At 33.4% G+C, this 23546-nt stretch overlaps 11 protein-coding genes across 11 annotated transcripts; 5 read left to right on the forward strand and 6 right to left on the reverse strand.

Annotated features, from left to right (window-relative positions):
* Window positions 1-1267: 1267 nt before the first annotated feature.
* On the forward strand, window positions 1268-3304 carry wdr23 (WD40 repeat domain-containing protein; the record flags this gene model as incomplete). The annotated part of the gene is made up of 8 exons (XM_020572120.1): window positions 1268-1509; window positions 1581-1668; window positions 1740-1796; window positions 1862-2012; window positions 2112-2476; window positions 2894-2978; window positions 3052-3158; window positions 3230-3304. 8 exons carry the CDS (start codon window positions 1268-1270, stop codon window positions 3302-3304), a joined length of 1170 nt encoding a protein of 389 aa, XP_020437978.1.
* Window positions 3305-3363: 59 nt separating this feature from the next.
* On the reverse strand, window positions 3364-6975 carry gefE (Ras guanine nucleotide exchange factor; the record flags this gene model as incomplete). Its single annotated transcript, XM_020572121.1, has 5 exons — window positions 3364-3689; window positions 3728-3766; window positions 4373-4595; window positions 4674-6764; window positions 6835-6975. The coding sequence occupies 5 exons, from the start codon at window positions 6973-6975 to the stop codon at window positions 3364-3366; spliced, it is 2820 nt and encodes a 939-aa protein (XP_020437979.1).
* A 141-nt stretch (window positions 6976-7116) lies between these two features.
* On the forward strand, window positions 7117-7909 carry PPL_01106 (uncharacterized protein; the record flags this gene model as incomplete). Its single annotated transcript, XM_020572122.1, has 3 exons — window positions 7117-7135; window positions 7428-7467; window positions 7873-7909. The coding sequence occupies 3 exons, from the start codon at window positions 7117-7119 to the stop codon at window positions 7907-7909; spliced, it is 96 nt and encodes a 31-aa protein (XP_020437980.1).
* Window positions 7910-8329: 420 nt separating this feature from the next.
* PPL_01107 (urea transport protein Utp) lies at window positions 8330-11064 on the reverse strand (the record flags this gene model as incomplete). The annotated part of the gene is made up of 5 exons (XM_020572123.1): window positions 8330-8366; window positions 8756-8777; window positions 9157-9747; window positions 10219-10312; window positions 11053-11064. The coding sequence occupies 5 exons, from the start codon at window positions 11062-11064 to the stop codon at window positions 8330-8332; spliced, it is 756 nt and encodes a 251-aa protein (XP_020437981.1).
* Window positions 11065-11160: 96 nt separating this feature from the next.
* PPL_01108 (uncharacterized protein) lies at window positions 11161-12405 on the forward strand (the record flags this gene model as incomplete). The annotated part of the gene is made up of 2 exons (XM_020572124.1): window positions 11161-11180; window positions 11850-12405. The coding sequence occupies 2 exons, from the start codon at window positions 11161-11163 to the stop codon at window positions 12403-12405; spliced, it is 576 nt and encodes a 191-aa protein (XP_020437982.1).
* Window positions 12406-12821: 416 nt separating this feature from the next.
* On the reverse strand, window positions 12822-14444 carry PPL_01109 (NKAP family protein; the record flags this gene model as incomplete). Its single annotated transcript, XM_020572125.1, has 1 exon — window positions 12822-14444. The coding sequence occupies one exon, from the start codon at window positions 14442-14444 to the stop codon at window positions 12822-12824; it is 1623 nt and encodes a 540-aa protein (XP_020437983.1).
* A 677-nt stretch (window positions 14445-15121) lies between these two features.
* Window positions 15122-16846, forward strand: PPL_01110 (RCC1 domain-containing protein; the record flags this gene model as incomplete). The annotated part of the gene is made up of 3 exons (XM_020572126.1): window positions 15122-15419; window positions 15509-16423; window positions 16506-16846. 3 exons carry the CDS (start codon window positions 15122-15124, stop codon window positions 16844-16846), a joined length of 1554 nt encoding a protein of 517 aa, XP_020437984.1.
* A 193-nt stretch (window positions 16847-17039) lies between these two features.
* Window positions 17040-17846, reverse strand: spc2 (signal peptidase complex subunit 2; the record flags this gene model as incomplete). The annotated part of the gene is made up of 3 exons (XM_020572127.1): window positions 17040-17316; window positions 17452-17606; window positions 17694-17846. 3 exons carry the CDS (start codon window positions 17844-17846, stop codon window positions 17040-17042), a joined length of 585 nt encoding a protein of 194 aa, XP_020437985.1.
* A 345-nt stretch (window positions 17847-18191) lies between these two features.
* snwA (SKIP/SNW domain-containing protein) lies at window positions 18192-20183 on the forward strand (the record flags this gene model as incomplete). The annotated part of the gene is made up of 1 exon (XM_020572128.1): window positions 18192-20183. The coding sequence occupies one exon, from the start codon at window positions 18192-18194 to the stop codon at window positions 20181-20183; it is 1992 nt and encodes a 663-aa protein (XP_020437986.1).
* A 59-nt stretch (window positions 20184-20242) lies between these two features.
* Window positions 20243-21241, reverse strand: calB (calmodulin-like protein; the record flags this gene model as incomplete). The annotated part of the gene is made up of 6 exons (XM_020572129.1): window positions 20243-20257; window positions 20332-20382; window positions 20574-20595; window positions 20618-20709; window positions 20787-21134; window positions 21239-21241. 6 exons carry the CDS (start codon window positions 21239-21241, stop codon window positions 20243-20245), a joined length of 531 nt encoding a protein of 176 aa, XP_020437987.1.
* A 219-nt stretch (window positions 21242-21460) lies between these two features.
* On the reverse strand, window positions 21461-23403 carry dhak (dihydroxyacetone kinase; the record flags this gene model as incomplete). The annotated part of the gene is made up of 3 exons (XM_020572130.1): window positions 21461-22146; window positions 22218-23185; window positions 23279-23403. 3 exons carry the CDS (start codon window positions 23401-23403, stop codon window positions 21461-21463), a joined length of 1779 nt encoding a protein of 592 aa, XP_020437988.1.
* Between the last annotated feature and the right edge of the window lie 143 nt (window positions 23404-23546).

Raw genomic sequence — 23546 nt, forward strand, 5'->3', positions numbered from 1 at the left:
AAATATATGATATATGGGTTGATGTTGTTGTGTATGATATATGACACACCAACTTTAATTGTATTCACACACCTCCACAAAACAAAATAGCAACAACAGATTGATGAGAGTGTGTTTGTGTTTGTGTGGTTGGTGTGTGTTTGAAGGTTATAGCAATGTAATTTATTTATTTATTTTATAAACACACTCATATATAAAATATTTGATAATTCTTTTCGTTAGTGTTGGTTGATAGGTGCGTCAATGTCAATAATTAATTATTGGTATAGTTGCAGTTAAATTAAGGTCATGGGAATATATTTATTTGTATATATTTATAATGTGATGATAAATGATAAGAGTTGGTGATGGCGATGGCGACAAAAATAAAATACTAAAACACTTAATGATAATTAATAGTAATCAGTATTAATATATTACCTTGATTTGGATTGATTTTAATTTCGTGATAAAGTTTGATTAGATTTGTAGCAATCCTGTCTCTGGTGATGCTGTTGATAAATCTTGTGTTGGTGATCTATGAACTCTGATATTCCAATGTAACCAAAAAAAAAATAAAACAAAAACCAAATGATGATTCTATTATCTATTTTTCTTTTTCTATTATTGTATAGTTATTATTTATCAATGCTAATTTGTTGTTTTGTTTTGTTTTGAATTGAATTGAATTGAAATTTGATTCGATTTGGTTACTGACTTTGATTATATTGTGTGTTTATTATTAAAAATGATGATTGATGATTGATGATGATGATGATCTTGTAATAAATAAATAAAATAAATAAATAAATAAATAAATTATAATAGATTCATTTAATTTAAAATTATAATTAAAAAGTGAAACAAAAACTATCGTTTGAAATTTTATTTGTGATTGCCAAACAATTCAATTTGTAAATATATTATTTATGATTTTTAAAATAATAATAATATAAAAATAAAATTAAAAATTGAACAAGCAAAATAAACCAAAATTGGTTTTGATTTGTTTCAACAAAACTCTTAATTTGTATGTGAGTCGACTTACATTAATGTAATTTGTTTTTTGCACCACACTAAAATATTAGTGGCTTTTTTTTTAATTTTTAATAAAAAAAATGTGGGAATTCTTTTTTTTATTATAAACAAATCTTTGCTTCTTTTTCAATAATTCACATTTTTTTTTGAAAATCATTTTCACCTTTTTCTTTTTACTTTTTTTTTAATTAATTATTTAATTAAATATACTTAACTTTATAAAACACAAGAACAACACGATAGATAAGAGATGTCGAGCGACGATGAAGAATTCAGTGATGTAGACGAAGATGAAGATTACTACGATCCTGATGATACCGCTTTTGAGAATGAAGATGATATCGACGAGGACGATGACTATGATGATGACTATGAGGATGATGACTATGAATATGTTGGCAGTGAAAACTATGGCGGCGGAGGTATCTATTTACAAACTAATGCTCCAACCACCGGTGGTTTAACAATTACCGATATCTTAACTATATATCTGTATGTAGATTATTATTATTATTTTTATTATCTCTGTCATTGTTAATGACTAATTTTAAAAATTTAATTAGTCAAAGATCAAGAATGCAAGGAACAAACATGTCGAGAGCACCACCCGAAAACGATGGATCTGCACCACCTCCTAAAATCGATTTAGATGTATGTATTTGTATAGATGTTGAGCAGAACGATTCTACTTACATACTTACTAACATGATTATATAATGTAGCTACATACTGATTTACCAAGATCAACTGATTTATCGACAAATAGATACTTATTCAATGTAAGAATTATCATATTTATAATCATAAAACAGACATTTATATCAACAAATATATATGTTTATAGAGAGAAATACTGGGAAAGAAAAACAATTCCGTCGATATTTCATCACATTTCCTTCCAGCCAATAGCTTTAAGAATATTGCAAAGCTTTCATCTAAAATATTCTGTTGTCAATATTTAAATCAAGGAAATACTTTTATGAGTGCAAGTCAAGGTAAATCAAAAATGATTATATTAGTATAAATACATCAGTCAGACATGTTACTTAATTGTTTATTCTTTGAATATATATATATATATATAACTATAACAGACAGGATAATAAGATTTTATGATACATCGAATTGGGAGATCAAGAAGATGATACAAGCACAAGATATAAATTGGTCGATTATCGATGTCGATGTTTCACCCAATCAACAGTCAATGATTTACTCATCGTGGAGTCCGTATATCTATTTGGTAGATCTGACAAAGGATGACGACGACGACGACAATATTCATCCGAATCAGAGACCACTCGATCTCTTCCCAGATGTCGATCGGTTCTGTGTGTTCGGTTTGAAGTTCTCACACAACAGTACAGAGATACTGGCGGGTGCGTCGAATGGCTTGTTCTACTTGTACGATTTGATAGCGGGAAGTCGTGTCGCTCAGATCTATGGACATGCCGACGATGTAAATAGCGTGTGTTTTCTCGATGCGCATAGCGACAGCAACACCCTGGTGACGGCAAGCGACGACTACTACATTAAGATTTGGGATAAGCGAACGATGCGCTCCCAACACGAGACCAATCCAAACCGACGTGTCTCCAAGCCGGAGGGCTATCTCTCGGGACACAGGCGTGGCTTGACCTTTGTAGAGTCGAAGGGTGACAGTCGATACCTGCTGAGCAACGGTAAAGACAGGAAGGCCAAGCTGTGGGACATCAGAAAAATGGCGACAAGCATCAATCAGATATCGACTTCGCGATCGGAATATCACAACGATCAGGACTACCGATTTGGTTCCAGTGGCGGTTCGACACTGGGACCTACCAACAACGAAAAGGATCTTTCCATCATGACCTACTCACGCCACTCTGTATTCCAGACTTTGATTCGATGCCATTTCTCACCATTAGCAACAACATCTCAAAAATATATCTACACTGGATCAGCAACTGGTGAAGTATTTAGTAAGTATTTGGATATGAAAAGAAAAAAAAACAATATTCTAAATAACTCACCATTCCTTTTTTTTTTTTTTAGTTTATGATTTACTATCTGGTGAATTGGTAGATACATTAAATCAAGGTCATGGTTTAATTAGAGATCTATCGTGGGCACCGTACTCACCTCAACTAATTTCCACTTCTGTAAGTTACATAATGTGTTAAAACATTGTCATAGGAATATATGCTTACTATCTTTTATTTATTCTCTATAGTGGGAAGGATATATTACAAAATGGGATGATTGGTACGATCATAGATACAACGATGGATTATCAGTCGCAAATTGAGATTGAAATAACCAATATTTTTTTAATAATAAATAAATGTACATAGGTTTTTTTTTTTTTTATTTTGTATTCGCTATGATTGGAGCATTTAATAGCTCAATCATTTTCTTTTTAATATCCTCCATCTCTTCCACTACCATTGATGTTGATGGTGATGTATTTATAGGTTGACTGTTGTTGTTGCTATTGTTGATCTCTGTTGTTTTGTTTGTTAAACTATCGTTGTATTTCTCTATAAACTCTTTCATTGTCATTGATCGAATCGATTGTGGAATCTTTATTAAATCTATAGCAAATTGATTTCTAATGGTTGTACAAATTAACTCTGCTTCCTCTCTCATTCTATGACATCTAATATCGACTACAACATATTGTATATTAATAACTAACTAATGAGCTACTACAAAATGTAAATCTTCATACCTTCATTATCAAAGTCTTCTAAATAAGCTTCTAATATTTCTTTATTATATTTATTCATGTCTCTTTCTTTTTTTTTGTTTGTTTGCTTAATAATTTAAATGATCAGTAAATATATCGTGATCAATTTAATCAGATAAGGCTTTGGCGCCAAAATCAAAAAAAAAATAAAAGTGGGAGAAGAAATGATAATTTTTTTGAATTTAAAAAATTGGTTACAGTTATGTTATTTATAAACAAACAATAATATTTTATTATAAATAGTTATGTCAATGTTTTGTTTGTCAAGGTTGGGTTGATGTTGTTGTTGTTGTTTGCTATTTGTCAATGATGTTGGTTTGGTTTGGCTGGTAGTTTGTTGTAATATTACAAGTTACATGACTTGATTGGTTGGTTGTTTTTTTTTTCTTTTGGTTTTAAAATAAAAATTACAAAGAATTAATCGATTAAATATAATAAATAAAAAGCTTTGCCTATGAGTTGTCGGTCGGAATGGTACACTGGTGTTCTACTACTACTACTACTTGTTCAGGGAACTCATAAACGAAGAAATGGAGAACTCTTTCTTAAGATTTCCACTTGAACCCTGTTGTGATGAAACCGACTCTGACGAAGAGCTACGCTGCTCTCTTGGTTCACAAATCTGACTGTATTTGTAAAGTGCCTTTTCTGTAAGACCTGGAATATTTTTTACATAACGCGAGGTTGCATCCTCCACTCTGAAGTGATAAGGTGTCTGTTGATACTGCTTGATTTCACGAATGACAACCGAAATTCTTCTACGCTTCTCAAAGTTAATTATGTCATCACAGTTGTTCAATGTATTCTTTGTACCATCTTCAATAAAAGTTAAATCTGTTAAATATACACCCTATTTGATTAATGCATTAATTATGTTAGTACTCACAATTGAATTATTGTTGTTGTTATTTGTTTGTTTGTTACTTACAAGGTATGGAATACAAGGAGGATGTACAGAGTGAAGTGCAGCTCTATAGTCTTTAAAGTTATTCTTTTGTGCCATTAGAACGAGTAGCTCATCGTAGATGTTCTTGAGCAATGGTTTAGATTCGATCTTCTCCCAGGTCTTGGAAAGACGGTAGACGGAGGCATTTTGCAAACCAGAGAGAATCTCCATACAACCATTGAAATTACCAATGTCACGACACTTTTGTGCGATAATGATGAATCTCTTGACGACTGAGACACGCTCCTTTAGTTTCTCGGTTCTGACGATTTCGGTTGCGACCCAGTTGGAAACGGCGTTGAATCTTCTGATGAATGCAACGATGTTGGGTGCCAACTCGTCTTTGTTTTGCTTGTTCCAGCTCTGTCCCAAACACTCTTTCGATTCGATCTTACGATAGAGCTCCGACTCGATCAGAGTGAGTTGACGAGCAATCTCAGTGGTATCCAAATCAATAAAGTTTGGATCACGCACTTTGGGTGCGATGACGGCGGGTGGATCTTCGTTGAACACCGGGATCGGTGCCATACGTTCATTGTTGAGCAGCTTTTTTAGATTTCGACCGATACCCTCGAGATCGATATTGATATGATTGTTAATGAAATGATCGACTTTGGCAACCAGTGCAGCATCGTCGCTGAAATCGTGGAAATGCTTGTCCAACCACATCTTGATGACGTTGGCGACACGAAGACGAACGATACGACGCTTCTTATCGAGCTGTGCCGACGGCATTGAACTGTCATCGGTTATATTGTATGATTTAATTAACATGTCCATCAGCTCGATGGGTGTGGTGAAAGAACGATAGGTCAAGAGGAATGCAGAAGCAAAATCGGTGTCATGTGACTTGTCATATGACAGACGCTGTACAAGACGCTCCAGTGTTCCACCCTTGACCAGATAGGCACCAGTCTCACTCTTGATCAATACCAAGTTTGGATCATCGAGATTCTCTGGTTCTTCAAAGGCATCGTCCTCGGCGGCCGCCAGCAGTGTCGGGGTCGAAGGACGTCCGGCACTGGTCGACAGTCCGACTGGCTTTGGCGCGACCGACGATGTTCTGACGAGCGATGGATTGCTCATTGGTGCCGGTGTGTTTGAGGGGAATGGTGATGTTTTACTACGACGATCGTTGGGAATGGGTGGAAGTGGTTGTGGTGGAATTTTACGACGCTCTTTGAAGCCGTCGGCCGACGAAGCAGACGAGCCAAGTGAGTCGGGTGAAGCAAGAGGTGGCGAGCTAGAGTATGAAAATGAGTTTATCGATGAACCCGACGATACCAAGGAGATTGGTGACGATGGGTGGTAGACTGGCGATGATGTTGGGTTGGTAAATACAGGGGTAGATGACGAGAGTTGGTTCGACGAGGTGGAGTTGGAGTTGATGATGCGGCCGTTTGGCAATGAAGCTGCTGGGTTGGCAGAGATGGAGAGTGGAGGTGGTGATTGTGGAATATTGTTGCTGCCGCTCAATGGAGTTGCAGGGAATCTTAAGAAAGAATCTTTTGTTGAGGCGATCGAGTCGGAACGTACTTTGGCAGCGGACCAGTTCTTGTTGGCGTTGTTGCCGTTGCTGCTGCTGCCGGTCAAAGACGATACCGATGACGAATGACTATGTTGAACACGCTCCTCATTTGGAGGAGAATTATTTCCAGCGACATCGCCATCGGCAATGTCGGGTGATTGCTGTAAGTAGGTCTCAGATGTGCTTCTGATCAAGATTGGCTTTCGCAGTGCACTGTTTGGCACGCCCAGAGGGGTGACATTATTGCTGGTTCTTGGTGATACCATCGGTGCTTGAACGTTGTGACTATTGACATTTGGTGTTGGACGAACTGTTTTCATACTGCTGTTGGGTACTGTCTGTGCTGGGTAGGTGGGTGGCGACGATGACAGCTGACTGTCTTTGCTCATACTCTCATAGATATCCGATAGACAATTGGAGAGATCACGATCCTCATTGAAACTTCTCTCCAACAATTTAGTCTGAAAGTATTCCAACTGCTCCTTTAAATGTCCATTCACTGCTTCCAACTCCATTACCCTATATTGAAGTCTTGAATTCTCTTCCTAAAAAAAAAAATAATAAAATAATATTTATAATTATTATTATTTTCTTTGTTTTTTTCTATGTCTTTACATGTTTGAAGATTACCTCTAATTCATTGATTCTATATAGGAATGTTTCATTGTTGAGTACACCATTCTTACTGCTATGAAAATTGTTGCTGCTGTTGATATTGTTGTTGTTGTTATTATTGATATTATTATAATTATTCATTTCTACGCGTTTATCTATTTTTGTATGTGTGGAGTGATTTCTAGTGGCTGCCACCACCAAATAATAAACAATCTTAACTTGACCTTTGTTTTTAAAACTGTACTATTTATATATAATAATATTCTGAAAATTCAAAATAAAATGTCTGCGAAAGGTCAGAGTAAAAAAATTATTATGAAAAAATAGGGGGTTAATTAATCTGTTATTCTGTCTTTTTTAAAAAGAAAAGCTAAATAAAAAGATAAAAAAAGATTAAATTTGATTTTTTACAATGATCTCTCTGCTTTGAATATCTTTTAATATTTATTTGGTGATATTGTACTGTATGTTTCAAAACAAATAGATAGTAGATATAGAGATAGATGATAATTACAATATTTATGACAATGAACAAATCTGTTTATTGCTATGGGTTTTTTTTTTTTTTAAATTGTTGTTTTTTTTTTTTGTAGATGTAGTTGTTGTAGTTGAGTTACTTTTAATAAAATTATTGTAGTTGTGTTGTGTTGTTTTGTGTGTGTATACAAAGTTGGTTAAAAAATGGATAAATTGTTACTTATAATAATAATTTTGTTGTGATTGTAATATTGTGTAAAAACAGCAGTTAGGGCTGAATTTGTTTGATGTTTTTTATTTTTTAATAAAATTGGAGTTAAATGGTGATGATGGAGATAAAAAATGTGGGTGATGAGGAGGACAATTGTTTTTTTAAAAAAATGTTTAAAAATGATATGGGTTTGAAAATTTTTTAAAAAAATACCAACCCAAATCACAACAAAAGCTGACTTTTGGAATGTCAAAAAAGTTTATGTGCGATGACAAACAAAAAATAGAATGAATGACAATGAATTTGGTTGTTGGTATTGTGGCTGTTGTTTGTTTATTTTTTAATAATAGATCGTTGACCATTTATCCAGAAATGTACATCGTTTAATTAATTAATTGTACAAACAAACAAACAAAAAAAACATTTATGATTATCAATCAATATAAATTCCTTATTCTTACTCGACTTGACTTTGAAGGTTGTTGTTATTATTTAATTTATATTTTCTGAATCTATTTGCTAACTTTTTTGTCGAATGAGGTCTGATTATTGATTATTGCCTTTTGAAATATAGATAAATTAGGATTTGAAACCAAATTCAAAAAAAAAAATAATTAAAATAAAAATAAAGATAACAAATAGGAGTTGTTGACGCTATGTACTGAATTTTTATTAAATGATTTAGTTTTTACAAAAAAAAAAAAAAAAAAAAAAGAAATTGATTAAAAAAAAATTATTTAATGTAAAAAAGATAAAAAAAAAAACAAAAAAAAAAACATGCTCATTCAGAGAAAGTAGGAGGTCGATTTAAAACCCAACAATATTTGCATTTTTGAAAAAAATCCTAATAAAAAAAAAAAAACTCAAATCCAATGGAGAGACAGTCTATATGATTTGTGGTTGTGGTGTGAATTGTTTGTTGAGCTGTGAAGTAACATTCGAATATTTACCATTAATTAAAACAGGGTTTGAATTCAAAAGAGTTGTGATGAAAAACCATCAAGTCACATCCGTGCTTGGTTGAGACTTTTTTGCAAATTTGTATAGACTATTTATACGTGATCGATTATGTGGAGAATAATACAAAAGAAAGATGATTTATATTAAATAGAATAGATAGACGATAGATGGATTGGATAAGGGTTTAAATAGAGAGTAGTCCATAGCAAAGATAAAAAAAAAAAAACAAAAATAAGTTAAATAATTTGCAAAAAAAAAAAAAACAACACTTACTTTAAAGTGTTATAGATAACTTCTATAACAACAAATAAAACAAAACAAAACTATTTTGTTTGAGAGCAAATAAACAACAACACCAACATTAAAAATCAACATCAACTTCCGAATCAAATCAAGACCTCCTCATTCGACCTCCGAAAAATAATAAAAAAAAAATATAAGAAATGGTGAAAAAAAATAATAAAACACAAAAAAAACAATAAAAACCCACATTTTATTGATAAATAATCGGACCGCTAAGAAATATCCAAACCTTTTTCGAGGCATTTTATGAACAGGTTATATAAATGAGAATTTCTAAAAAAAAAAATTGTGTTTGTGTGTGTGAAACTATTTATTTTGGATATTTATCTATTCTTGGTGTGTTGTTAAAGAATTAACGGTATTATCTATACTTGATTCTTTTTCTTTTTCTTGTTGTTGTTTTGCAGTTATTGTTTGGTTATTATTGACCTTATCTTGTTGTTGGTTATGGTGGTGGTGGTGGTGGACAGCCAAAGGTGGTGGGGTGTTTGTCTCGATTGGCTGCAATTCAACATAAATTTCAATTTCATTATTAATTGATTTATGATCACCACCAACACCACAAAGATCATTGTTACCACAATTGTTATTATTGTTATTGCTACTATTTAATTTGTTGTTTAGAGGATCGCCATTATTCGCATGGTTATTAAATTTATGGTGCATCATCATCTTTTTCTGATTGTTATTATCAAGATATTGTTCGATTTTCTTTGGAATTTTGGGAACTAGCTGACCCAGTATCAATCTTTTCCAAATTGCCAGTGCCCACATCGACGTAACAAATGGAAATGTCAAGGTTGTGAAGTTCTTCGAGGCAAGGAATATATAAAAGATGGTTGCAACACCCACTGTCACCAGCATGTAAAGTCCATCGGCTACATCGTTGCCGGCACTTGCAATTCCACTGAGTACCGCATTGAATGAGAACAATCCTGCATTGATAACTGCCAGTTCTGCATCTGTTTTATACATCTGAGTGTAGACAATCGATATTTGTGATCCAACCACTCCATAGAGCGCGCCAATCGGTGAGGAAATAAAGATTCCCACTATCATGAGAATTCCACTGATCGAATCGCCCTGGAACATCACTTGGCCAAATGCATGTGCCGGTACTCTTATGAAATCCAATGACTTATAATCAATATTTGGACCTGGCACTCGAGAGTCTGCAAGATTGGCGTGTTCTAAAATCGCTTTTATCACCCAGGTGACCCCAATAAATGGGAAGGTATACGCTGGCAACTGGAAATGGAGGAAGAGATGCATGAAAAAAGTGGATGCAACCGAACCCACCACCAGGGCCACTATCACCGAGAGATTGACATGAAAATAGAAGATCAGAGCACAGCCTATCAGAGCAGCATTGAAACCGTAGAGTCCATCCATCACATTTTTAGTTGGCAGTCTCGAAATCCTGGCAGTCAAACTAGAAATAACGACGGCAACAATCATTATATAGGTCATCTCTGGATTTCCATAGAACATTGCCACCAAAAAGAAAATACCTGTAATAGCGTTGGACTGTAAAAATATCTGTCCAATACCCCTTAGCACTACCAGAACGCAACACCACAAAATCTCAATAGCACATCCTAAAATCAAAACATTTTTATATCTACAATAGCTGTTTTCGTTCATTTCAAATAACTATAGATCTTTAAAATGTTTTTCAATTGTGTTAGATTGTACTAAATCAATAGGAAACTCTAATGCTGCTCTACATACTTTTTGGTGTGGTATTAATTTTTCTCTTTCACTTTTAAATAAAAATTAATTTATATCTTTTTTGCATAGTATTTTATTATTGGTAATAGATGGTAGATCCTCCTGCCACCACTACTATTATTATTATATTTGATATATATTTTTATATATAAAAATATTATTTATGATTGTTATTTTTTTTTATAAAAAAAAATATATATATATATATAATAATTTCTTCCAATAATTTCTAACCTTTTAAAATTTAATAATAAATTAAATTAATAAATATTAATATTTTTATTAAATATTTAACTGATGATAGCAAAGGTTTGATTGAAGGTGAAGGTGGTTTAGTTGAATTGTATTGGGGTAGATTTTAGGTGACAATAGTAATTTAAAAAAATAATAAAAAATTAATAAAAACAACAAAAATTACAAATTAATATTTTACAAAAAAAATTGATAGCTATCACCATCATACACATTGTTATATAACACTACGACGACGATTCACAAAAAAAATACCGTTTCACAATCCCCACCCATCAAAATACCTCTAAAGGCATTTTTGGAATTAAAAAATTGTAAATTTTTGTTTTTTTTTGTTGAAATTTAGATCTTTTTTGATATGAGGTAACAAGATCTTAATCAAGACTTTAAAAATGTTGACATTTTATTGTAGGTCTTTACTAATTTATTATTTATTTATTGTTTTTTTTTTTAAAAGAGATTATAAAAAATTAATTTAAAGATAAATGTGATTTTCATTTCTTGGATTGTTGAATTAAATTTGACCGAAATCATAAATTAAACGATTCTTCTTTTAAACTTTTTCTTCATTGTTCATTATTTACTTTCTCTATCTATATCATTTTATAGTCAAGTGTCTATATCAAACCATTTTTCTCTTCCGTATTATGTTCTTATCATCAATTGAAAGATCAAATAAAATATCTTGAGTTTAGTAAAGACGTTGACTAAAGTTGGTCTTAAACACAGTGATCAAAATACCTCATTATAACACGTTTCATTAATTATCTTTGATTTATAATTAAAAACTAACTTAAATTATAGATTTTACAAAATTAATTTTACATTCAAAAAGAAGGATTTAATATTGCATTGCTAAAAGATCAACTGGAGAGATCGAATATCAAGGAAATTTGTTTACCTACTAGGATTGATCCATTGACTTCTGGATCCTTACCTTCAAATTTAGAAAGTCTTACACTACGAAAGTATAAACATCAATTGAAGGAAGGTGTCCTTCCGGCCTCAAAGTGTTGACCTTGGAAGGGAATTTGCCTGTTCTTACCAGTGAAATACTTCCACCGAATCTCCAACAAATTAGAATCAAGAGTTGCTATGGAACACCATCAATAGACATAAGTGTGGTTCCCAAAATTACATCTATTGAAAACTGCCCATACCAATGGATCAAGTTCTTTAAACATCTCCCATGTTTGAAATCGTTTTCAACGGAAGATCCAATTCCCGAGGATTTCTTAGAGCCAGGCGATTTTCCAAACAGCTTGACGAGATTGGATCTCAAGAATTTCGATTCTAAATTGAAGCCAAATGTAATACCGTCAACAATCAAACATTTAAGTCTTGGCTATTTCGATTGGGAACTAACCTCAGAATCAATACCAAAGGATGCCCAATTTGAACATCTTTGTGTTTGTGACACCACCTCCAAGATACTCCCCGACCAACTGCCACCAAATATCAAAAGTCTAGAACTGAGAAAGTACAATCAACTATTGGAACCAGGAAGTATACCATTTGGAATTGAAACTTTGAAACTACCAAGTATGAATGTAGAGCATATCATTAAAGATGTCATTCCATCCTCTATCAAACTCTTAAATTGTTTCAAAATCCAACGATGGACGATAATATTTTAGATACTGAATCAATTCCCAACTCAGTGGAGAGTCTTTATCTTGGTCAAGGTATATCCAAGTTCGATCCAACAAAGCTGCCAGATTCAATCAGAACAATAAAAGTTAGAACTGAGGATTTGGTTAAACATGGTATCGATTCATTCAACCCAAAGATTAACTCTATCAAGTTTAGTGATTGACTCTATCGTATCGATAACAATAATTACATTGCTCGTATTCACTCATTCATAAATTCTAACGCTGCCAAAAAACTGTTGGTAAAGATTAAAAGCTGGGAATCAAATCTTTCTCGTAATGAATTTGTAGCATTCATGAAAATAGAAGACTAAGTACATTAATAATAATATCCATACAATAAATAATATCTTTGTTGTAAATTGCATTAATTACTATTATTATGTTATCTTTATTTTACTTTACTTTTCTTCATTCTCTTGGATTTTAGAATTAACTAGTTGACGGAAATCGGATATCAAACGATTCTCCTTCTTTGCTTTCTCTTCTTTGTTCATCATTGCGAATTGACGTTTCTCTTCGGCACTGTAGACTTGTCCTTCCTTTCTTATACGAACGGCATTCATACGTCTGTGTCGGGAACCACTCATTACGTAACCGGCATCTTCAAAACCTTGAATCTGATCACTGGAGAGACCGACCTCACCTCTACGTGGGATACGCTTATTCTGTTGTACAAACTGAGCGATTGCATCGGCTTCACCGGGCATCATAGCACCACCGTAGCTACCGACGGCAACCTGAGGCAGTGGTTTTGGACCGACCTGAGTGTCAACCAATGGTTGTTCCTCTGCCTTTTCCATCCACATCGATGAGTCTTCCTCTGAATTATCTTCATCATCAGATCTTCTCTTACTTTTACTCTTACTCTTACTCTTTCTACTCTTTTTCTTTTTACTACTTGAGTGATGTTTCTTTTTACTCTTCTTTTTACTTCTTCTATCGTCTTTGTCGTCGTCGTCATTTGAAGAATCGCTATAACTGTTGTCACTATCACTATAGTCCGATGAAGAATTGTCGGAATCTGAAGTTGAAAGTGATCTACTTCTTTTTTTCTTTTTATGTGATTTGGATGATTTAGTTGGTGATCTTGATCTAGACCTTGATTTTGATCTTGATCTCTGTTTATCTTTTGATGATGATGAGCTGGAAGTTGATGTAGTCGATGAAGTTGAGGTTGATTTAGATTTGTTGTTGGATGTTGGTGAAGGTGATCTCGATTTTGATTTTGATCTTGATCTTGACCTTGACGATGCTCTTTTCAAAGATTTCGATTCGGATCCCTTATTTTTGTCTTTCTTCCTGTCTTTTGGTGGTGAAGGTGATCTAGCGAATATAGAATTACCTTTTGTGTTATCTCTCATCTCTCTTCTGTGTTCCAAATATTCTTCGGATGGTTTTCCATAGCTCTTATAGCCACCACCTCCACCGCCATTTCTCTTTGTAGAGCTACCACCATCTTCATCGTTTGTCTTGTATTTATTATCTTTTGAGTAATCATATCTCTCTTTTTCATTATCTTTATTTCTATCTCTATCTCTATCTCTATTTCTATCAGCATCTCTGTCTCTTTCATTATATTCTCTATCTCTATCTCTATTTCTATCTATATTTCTGTCTCTATGATAACTATCTCTATCTCTGTCTCTATCCCTTCCTCTTTCAGAGGTTCTATCGTTGTCTCTCTCTCTCTCTCTTTCTCTATCTCTATTTCTATCAGCATCTCTGTCTCTTTCATTGTATTCTCTATCTCCATTTCTCTCACTATCTTTATATCTGTCAGTTACTTCCCTATCTCTATCTCTATTTCTATCATCATTTCTATCTCTTTTGGTGTAGTCTCTGTCTCTATCATTTTCTCTATCTCTGTCTCTCTCATTGTAGTTTCTATCTCTATCTCTGTCTCTATCTCTATCTCTATCCCTATCTCTATCCCTGTCTCTATCTCTGTCTCTATCCCTATCCCTATCTCTGTCTCTTTCATTGTCTCTATCTCTCTGTCTATAATCTCTATTTCTATCCATCTCTCTTCTCCAGTACTAATTATTAAGATCTTTTTTGTATCAAATAACAATTATGTTGTGTTTAACAAAGATGTTTAATAATATTTATCAAGTAACAGATAAAATAAAAAAATGTTCAATACATGGATTGTCTAAAATTTTTCAATCGATTTAAAATTTCATTGAAAATCATCATTAAGAAACCAAACTAAATTTTCGAAATAATGAGTTGTCTCAATCTAGGTTATTTTATTTAATTAATATTTTATTGTATGAATCAGTGAAATTAAATGAATCCTTTGATTATAAAAAGTTTGGAAGTCGATCACTAAATACGATTGATAACAATAATAAATAGTTCATATATCTAATAAATAATTAAAACTAATATTCTAACCAAACTTATTTTTTTTTTGTAAACATTTAAAATTAAATCAATCAAGATTTATTCTTTTAAAAAGATAGAATGATTCCAATCGACATCATTGATCGTCATGCTAATGTTCATAACCAGGAAAAAAACATTTTTTTTTTTTTTTTAATATAACCTTTGGGTAAATGTGTGTTTATGTAAAAAGTTTTATGACCAAGTTTTTTAGATTTTTGTTATTAATAATATTAAAGTAGTAGTAGTACAGATATTAAATAGATTAAAGTAGATAGAGATAATATTAATTTAAAATAAAATAAATAAAATAATGTTTAAAAAAATAAAAGATAAAACAACGACCATTGCTACCAATGTAAAAGATAAGGTGTCAGAGAAAGTCACTTCGAAAGACGAGAAAGAAAAGATACACTATGTAGTCATGCCAACAGAGGTATCTAAAGTTAAAGGTGGTTTCGTTGTTGGATTCGGTAGTAATCACGAGAATCAATTTGCACTTGGACCGAAACAACCGGCATTCATCAAGACACTCACCGGATTAGAGTGTACCTATCCACTTGATATCTCATATGTATCTGCTGGTGCCGATAATATCATGTTCATAACCAGTAAGTAAGGAACAAAACAAAACAAAATAGCAAAGCAAAAACAAGTATACATTTTATTTACATTTGTTATTGTTTGTTTTTTTTTTTAGAGGATAATAAATATTATTATACTGGATCAAATAAAGTAGGACAATCGGGATCGATGAATGCAAGTAGTCCAGACAATGCAGTGCAGAATACCAGTTCAAAGATATCGAATAGCAAGAGAATTTTCTGTGGACCTTATCACACTGCTTTCCTGAGTGACAAGGGTGAGTTACAGATCAGTGGAAAGGGTGACTTGAATGGACAACCCACCGATGATAACAAAGCAACGCCACATCCTATCCCGGCACTGAAGAACAAGAAGATTGCACTGTACTCGACCGGTCCACGTCATTCGATGGTTGTCGACGAGCTCGGCACTGTTTTCGCATGGGGACGTGCCGACCTCCTCGGACTCGGACAGTTTGTCGTCGTCAAGAAGATCGCAACCATCAAGCATGAGCCAACCATTGTTGATTGTGGGCCATTCTTGAGTCGTCGTGTTCGTCAGATCGCATGTGGTGACGAGCATACTCTGGCGCTGTTGGACAATGGTGTTGTCTATGGTTGGGGTCGTGGCGAAGACGGTCAACTCGGTCACGGTGTCTCGGAGACACGTCAATCGCCCATCCTGATAGAACCACTAAAGTCAATGAAAATCACTCGTCTCTCGTGCGGTATGAACAACTCTGCCGCTATCACAACGACCAACGACTGTTACATATGGGGATTGTATCACACCGCCAAGATGGTGCCAGAGAAGCTGACAGTCGGTGGCGCACCACTGCAAAACGTGCAACAAATTTCACAAAATTCATTCTACAACATCGTGCTGGCTAACAATCATGCCTATACATTCGGTGCCGACTACAAACAATCTACCGAAGCACAGTGGAATCCTGTAAAAGTTCACATAGATGATCCTTTCCTACTAACTAAAAAGATAACTCAAGTCGTTGCATCACCAACAGGTTTCTATTGTATGTATAAACTAAACATGTGTATATAATATAATTATCATTACTAAATATATATATACTTTTACTAACTCAAACTTATTAGTGATGGTATTTGAAGGAAGTAATATGGATGAGAAATTAGAAGGTTTAAAGTATGGTGAAGCAGCAGATAAATCAGTAGTACCACAATATGAATCACAACAACAAAAGAATCTTAATGCACTATTGGGACCACCTCGTCCCAAGACATCGACAACAACCACAACCACAACAACAGCATCTTCATCACTTTTCGCTAAAACTGCACCAAAACCAAGTAGCAGTACTACTAGTAACAACACAACATCAATATCAAAAGGAATATCAAATGTTAAATTAGATAGCGATAGTGATAATGATAGTGATGACGACGAAGAAGATGAAGAAGAAGAAAGTGTTTTATAAGATCTTATAAAAAGTAAAAAGAAAATAAAAAAAGAAAATTATAATTATAAAAAAAATATATATATATATTAAAATAATCATTATTTCTTTAGTTTAGTATAGTTTAGTTTTGTTTGTTATTGAATTCAATAGATTATTATTATTTTTAATTTATTTTATAAATATATTATATAAAGATATAATCTAAAGTTATTTAAGATTTCTTTGAAGAGATGGTTGAATAAATCTTATTTAAATCCTTAAAGAATAGAGACTCAACAAATACACCGTTGACATCAAAATAGTTATTGATTGGTTTAGATACGGTTTGTTCAATCTTTCCATAGTCGATCTTCATTGTATATTTTGGATCGAATCTTGGGAGGTTTGTACTGATTTGTAGATCGACATTATCTTTTGAGGCAAAGAGGATCACTTCCTTTTGAACATACAATGCAATATAATAGAGTGCCAAAGTAATTAATGAATACCTATGTGATGATTATAGTTTTTGATATGCAAATTAATTATTTAATCAATCAATCAGTAAATCAATCAGTCAGTCATGTGTTCTTGTGAAATAGAAAAGTTGTGAAGTGATGATGTGATGTGATGCGATGACATACAAAAATACACAAACGATTAGAATTGGTTTGTTCTTTGGGAATGGTTCTGGATAGAATTGAGAAACAGCCGCTAGAATACAACCTACAAGTCCTAGTGCTACTTTAATATAATTGACTGTTTGATTTTGGTTAAACTTTAATTCCTCTGTAAAATACTATTTGTATAGGAGAATCAATAAAGCATTAATTATAATCTGATCAAATATCAATATTGATTATTTCTTTATGAAAACATAACATACTTTAACAATGGAGTCATCCAAAGCTTGTTTTTGCGCCATATTATCATAGAGAGTTACTTTTACAGGTGGTGTAGTTGGTTTTTGTTGCTGTTGTTGATCAACAACATTGTTGTTATTTTCATTTTCATTTGATTTATCTCTTTTGTGTATCATTCTTTTTTTTAATTTATCTATCTATCTATATTCTTTTCTTCTTAAATTAATAACTGTTGTTTAAAGGAATGTTACCAACAAATCAGTGTTAATTAATTAATATTTTTTTATCACAACAATTTTTGAACATTCAAAATTAAATGACTCACCCACAATAAATTTTTTTTTTGATTTTGAAAATTTTCAAAATAGTTTGACAAAAAAAAAAAAAAAACAAGCGAATAATTAATTCAAACAAATAACAGTTTTTGTTTAGTTTAGATTTTTTTAAATACTATATTCCACACATATATATATATATTATTGTATATTATAGATTAAAATAAATATTATATATTTATATTTATGACAAGTTTATCAAGTATATTACCTGCTCCAAAGCAAATATATAATAATGAAGAGCATCCTTTGTTTGCACCTACAAAGAAGGATAAAGAGTTGAATGATGACGCTAGTAAGATTGTAAAGGAGAAGAGACCACCACCACCTGCCTACGGTGCAAGAAGAGGTTGGAAGCCAACGGCACTCGAAGACTATGCAGATGGTGGTGCATATCCTGAGATTCATATCGCTCAATATCCGAATGATATGGGTAGAAAGAAGATCGCTGGTAAATCTGGTAGCAGTGCCGGTTCTGGTGGCAGTTCGTCAAAGGCTATTGTGGCGGCGGGCGGTGCTGGCTCTAACAAGTCGATCGTACAGCTCGGTGTCGACAGTAGCGGACGTGTAAAATACGAAGATGTTTTGGGTATCGATAAGAATAAGATTGTCTACTCGCAGTACAACGACTTGGTGCCAAAGGAGTTTGGACAGACCGAGCTGGAGAGACCGAACGAAGAGGAGGTACAGGAGATCACCAATGAAACCAAAGCTGTTTTGGACAGGTTGGTCGGTGGAAAGATCGGTGTTGCACAGCAAAAGTCATACGTAGACAAGCAGGCACCGGTATCCTATGTAAAATACACACCGTCGCAGCAGGGTGGCGGACATAACTCTGGTGCTGGCTCACGTGTCATTAGAATGGTGGAGGTGGCCAAGGATCCTTTGGAACCACCAAAGTTTAAGATCAAGAAGAATATCAGAAGAGCACCGTCGCCACCTGCGCCAGTGATGCACTCACCACCGAAAAAGTTAACCGTTCAGGAGCAACAGGAATGGAAGATTCCACCGTGCATCTCCAATTGGAAGAATCCAAAGGGTTATGCTATCGAGTTGGATAAGCGTTTGGCTGCCGACGGTAGAGGACTACAAAAGACAGAGATCAACGATAAGTTTGCACATTTCTCACAGGCTTTCTATATTGCTGAGCAGAATGCTCGTGAGGAGGTGGCTGCACGTGCAGAGTTGGAAATTAAATTGGCACAGAAAGAAAAAGAAAAGAAACAAGAGATGCTTAGAAAGATTGCAGAGAACGTTAGAAATGAGCGTGCTGGCTATCGTAATGAAGAAGAAGAGAGCGATAAGGAAGAAGATAACAGCAGTAGCAGTAGCAGCGAGAGTGAGAGTGAAAGAGAAAGAGAAAGAGATAATCATGACAATGATAGATACCGTAAGAGATCAATTTCACCAAAGAGATCATTTGAAAAGGAACGTGATTATAGAAGAAGAGATAGTAGAAGTAGATCAAGAAGCAGAAGTAGAAATAGAAATAGAAGTAGATCTAGAAGTAGAAGTAATGATAGATATAACAATAGTAGCAGCAGCAGCAGTAGTAGAAGAGATCGTAGAGATAGAACACCAAGCAGAGAAAGGGATAGAAATAGAAATGATAGAATCAACAATGACAGAAACAACGATAGAAATAGAGATAGAAATAATAATAACAACAATAGAGGTAGTGATAGTGATGACGAAAGAAAAGAAAGAGATAGAATTAGATTGGAAAAGAAGAGAGAACGTGAGAGAGAATACAGAATGGAAGCAGCAGGAAAGAAATCAAAGATGAACAGAGATGGTGATCGTGATATCAGTGAGAAGATTGCACTTGGACAGGTTCAAGCAACCAGAAGCGAAGATTCGATATTCGATCAACGTCTATTCAATCAGAGTGAGAACATGTCGAGTGGTTTCAATGGTGGTGATGATGAGTCTTACAACGTCTACTCGAAACCATTGTTTGGAGACAAAGTATCAAACTCCATCTATAGACCTCGTGTCAGCCAAGAGGACAACGAGTCGGTGGAGAATGTTTTATCAACCAGCAGATTCAAACCACAAAAAGAATTCAGTGGAGCTGATCGCACCAAAGAAAGATCTGGTCCAGTTATGTTTGAAAAAGAAAAGAAATCTGATCCATTTGGTATGGATGAGTTTATGTCACAAGCTAAAAAGAAATAAATCATCATTAATTATCAACATGTTTATAAATAATTTATTTCTCTTTTAAAAGACTAAATTTATTTGTGAGCATACTAAAAATATATATTAATAATGTTGGAAATATATAATAATAATGAAATATAATATAAGAATAGTACTATCTTACATTTTCTACATTATTTAAATAAACTAAAACTAAGTTATAAAGATAAGATAACTAAATATATGAAAATAAAAGACATTGACTCATATATATATATAATAATAAACCTACGGTTCATCTAATCTTGTTAAACATCAAAGATCACTATTATTGAAAAAATTAAACATATTTAAATATTATATATAATTTTAGTTAGTTTGTTTTTATCTTGTGTATATATATTGATTATATAGTTATTATAATACTACTGAGTATATTGATTGTTTTCTTTTATTTAAATTTAATCTACATAAAGGCTTTGCTTGATTTAATAATTCTGATAAACTCATCTACGTGAATCTGTCCATCAACTACCTTTGCATCTTTAAGTATATTATCAAACTAGAAAATGGTTATATGATGATTAGTATTAATTTACAAACAAGATGATGTAATTTGGATTTGTTTTGTTTATATACCTCTTCTTTTGTTAACTTCTCACCAATGGTTGTTAAAGTATGCTTGAGATCAGCGATTGGTGCATAACCATTTCCTTTCTTGTCAAAGGTCTTGAATGCTTGTTTAATGTCAGCCTCAGAATCAGAGTATTGTGTTTTTCTCTGTAGCAAAGATGTGAATTGTTGGAAATCGACGAGACCAGAACCATCGGTATCGATCTCCTTTATCATTTCTTTCAATTCAGCCTGTGTTATATTGGATCCAACCGATCTCATTACAGTACCTAAATCTTGTGTAGTGATCTTTCCATCTTTATCTTTATCAAATAGATTGAATGCATCTTTATAAATAGTTGTATCTTCTTTTGCCTAATAATGTAACATTATTATTTCATTCATAATAATAATAATAATAATAATAATAAATTAATATATAATTATATTCTAAGATTATTGTATTGTTCTGAACATACCATATTTTTTAATTAATTTGTAGTATAAGGTTTTTTGTGAAATGATTAACAGATTGATTGTGCATAATTTATTTTTATGATTTTAAACTATTTATTTTTTTTAATTTAATTAAATTTTAATCAAATTTTTTGATCTGATTTTAATCTGCGATCGGATCTGTTTAGTTTAAATTAATCTGATAAATAATCGATGATTTATATATATATTTATTTATTGACGAATTAGTTTTTATTATTATTTATATCTTCAGTTTTAAAGACATCTTTTAATGATTGAAAAATGACACTTATGGCACATGCTCCTGGATCTATATGATTTTTAGCTCGTTCACCAATATAGGAAGATCTGCCACATTTCGATTGCATTTCAATGGTTGAAACGGCACCTTCATGTGCTTTTTCTGAAGCTAGTTTGATAATGTCAGAGAGCGACAAGCTTCTGTCGGTGCTAGACTTGACAATCGAGTCGATAGCCGGTATCAATGCGTCGAGCATCGTGCAATCACCCAGCTTGGCACCACCCAAACTCTGTATGCCTTCGTAGCCGGATTTCAAAGCGGCAGCCCATGCAGTGAGATCTTGCTTTTCACTCTTGAACAGCGTGTCTGACATTCTCAAAAAGAAAATCGAATAGAATGGTCCTGACGAGCCACCCAACGATTCTTGGAACACAACAGACAACTTTCTCAGAGTATAGCATGGTCTTTCAAATGGAATGAGATCGATCAGTTTCAATACATTATTTGCAGCTCTCTCCAGAGTCAATCCAAGATCACCATCACCAACCTTTGAATCCAAATCCGTCAGTATGTTTGCATTCTCTATCAACGAATGACAACCTTTCTTCAACATCTCCTTAAATAGCAATGCATCATCTGCACTAATTGTAACACTCTTTAGATTATCATCTGAAAATTAAACAAACATTAATAATAAAATTAAATTAAAACATAACATAACATAAAATAACTAAACATACAAATATGTTGATTTGGATCGATATGTGAGTCAAGTTCAGCAGCAACTTGATTTGGTTTTACTGGTGGGTTGGTGACACTGTTGGTAGGCCAATATTGTGCTGTGGTTGGATAGTCTATACAGCCAATAATATCTACTGTATTAGTAGTAGTAGTATCATCGATATTGGATGGTAATAGAGTAATACTAAATCCAGACATTTCCAATGCAGTCATCAATGCTCCGACAATCAAACGATCTACCTGATATCCAAGTGAATGTAAGAGTTTAACAGTTTCTCCTGCTACTATAGTCATTTCCATTGCTGTCGTTGAACCCAAATTATTGATAAGAACAACCAATTTCTTATTTCTATTGCAAGCGGGATCAGATTTCTCCAAAATAAGATTGACTAACGAATGAACGATTTCATTGACAGGTTTCATCTTTTCTCTCTTGATTCCTGGCTCACCGTGAATACCAAGACCAAGCTCCATTTCATCGTCCGGTAGTTCAAACGACGGTCTTCCAACAGCAGGAATGGTGCAGCCAGACAATGCCACACCAATAGTATTAAGATTGCCGACCAATTTCCGACCGATACTTAAGAGTTGTTCGAGTGGAGTATCCTGTTCAGCGAGAGCACCCAGAATCTTGTGTACCAACACAGTTCCTGCTATTCCTCTCTTGCTACTGGGTGTAGCCAAGTCGTCGCCAACAATAAGAATCTCGACCTTGTAGTTCTCGATACGCGCCATCTCTGCGGCGATAGCAAAGTTCAATCGATCGCCAGTGTAGTTCTTTACGATCAACAGGCAACCTGCTTCACCAGTGACACCGCGAATCGCCGAGAGAACCATCGATGGTGTTGGCGAGGTAAACACATTTCCCAAAACGGCGCCACTCAGCATACCGACACCAATGAAACCGGCATGACTTGGTTCATGTCCACTTCCACCTCCACTAATCAAAGCCACCTTATTTTTCAACCTAAAAAAAAACACAAATTATTTGTCTACCAGTAAATATTGATGATCTATTATTATTATTATTGATATAACATATATAATAAAATAAACCTACGGTGCATCTAATCTTGTTAAAACATTTGAATGATTATCGTGTCGTTTCAATGATGGGTTGGTTAGAAGTAAACCATCGATCATATCATTAACTACATTATTTGGGTCATTAATCAATTTTTTCATTCTTTTCTATTCTATTCTATTCTATTCTATGTTTTTATTTGTGTTTAATCTAGATTGGCAAACAAATTAAACATTTTTGATTTTAATAATTCTGCACATATTTTTTTAATTAACAATAAAAAAACGCACAAACAAATCTTAAT

This window comes from Heterostelium album, assembly GCF_000004825.1.
Source record: "Heterostelium album PN500 unplaced genomic scaffold PPL_contig1, whole genome shotgun sequence".
Lineage (NCBI taxonomy): Eukaryota > Evosea > Eumycetozoa > Acytosteliales > Acytosteliaceae > Heterostelium > Heterostelium album.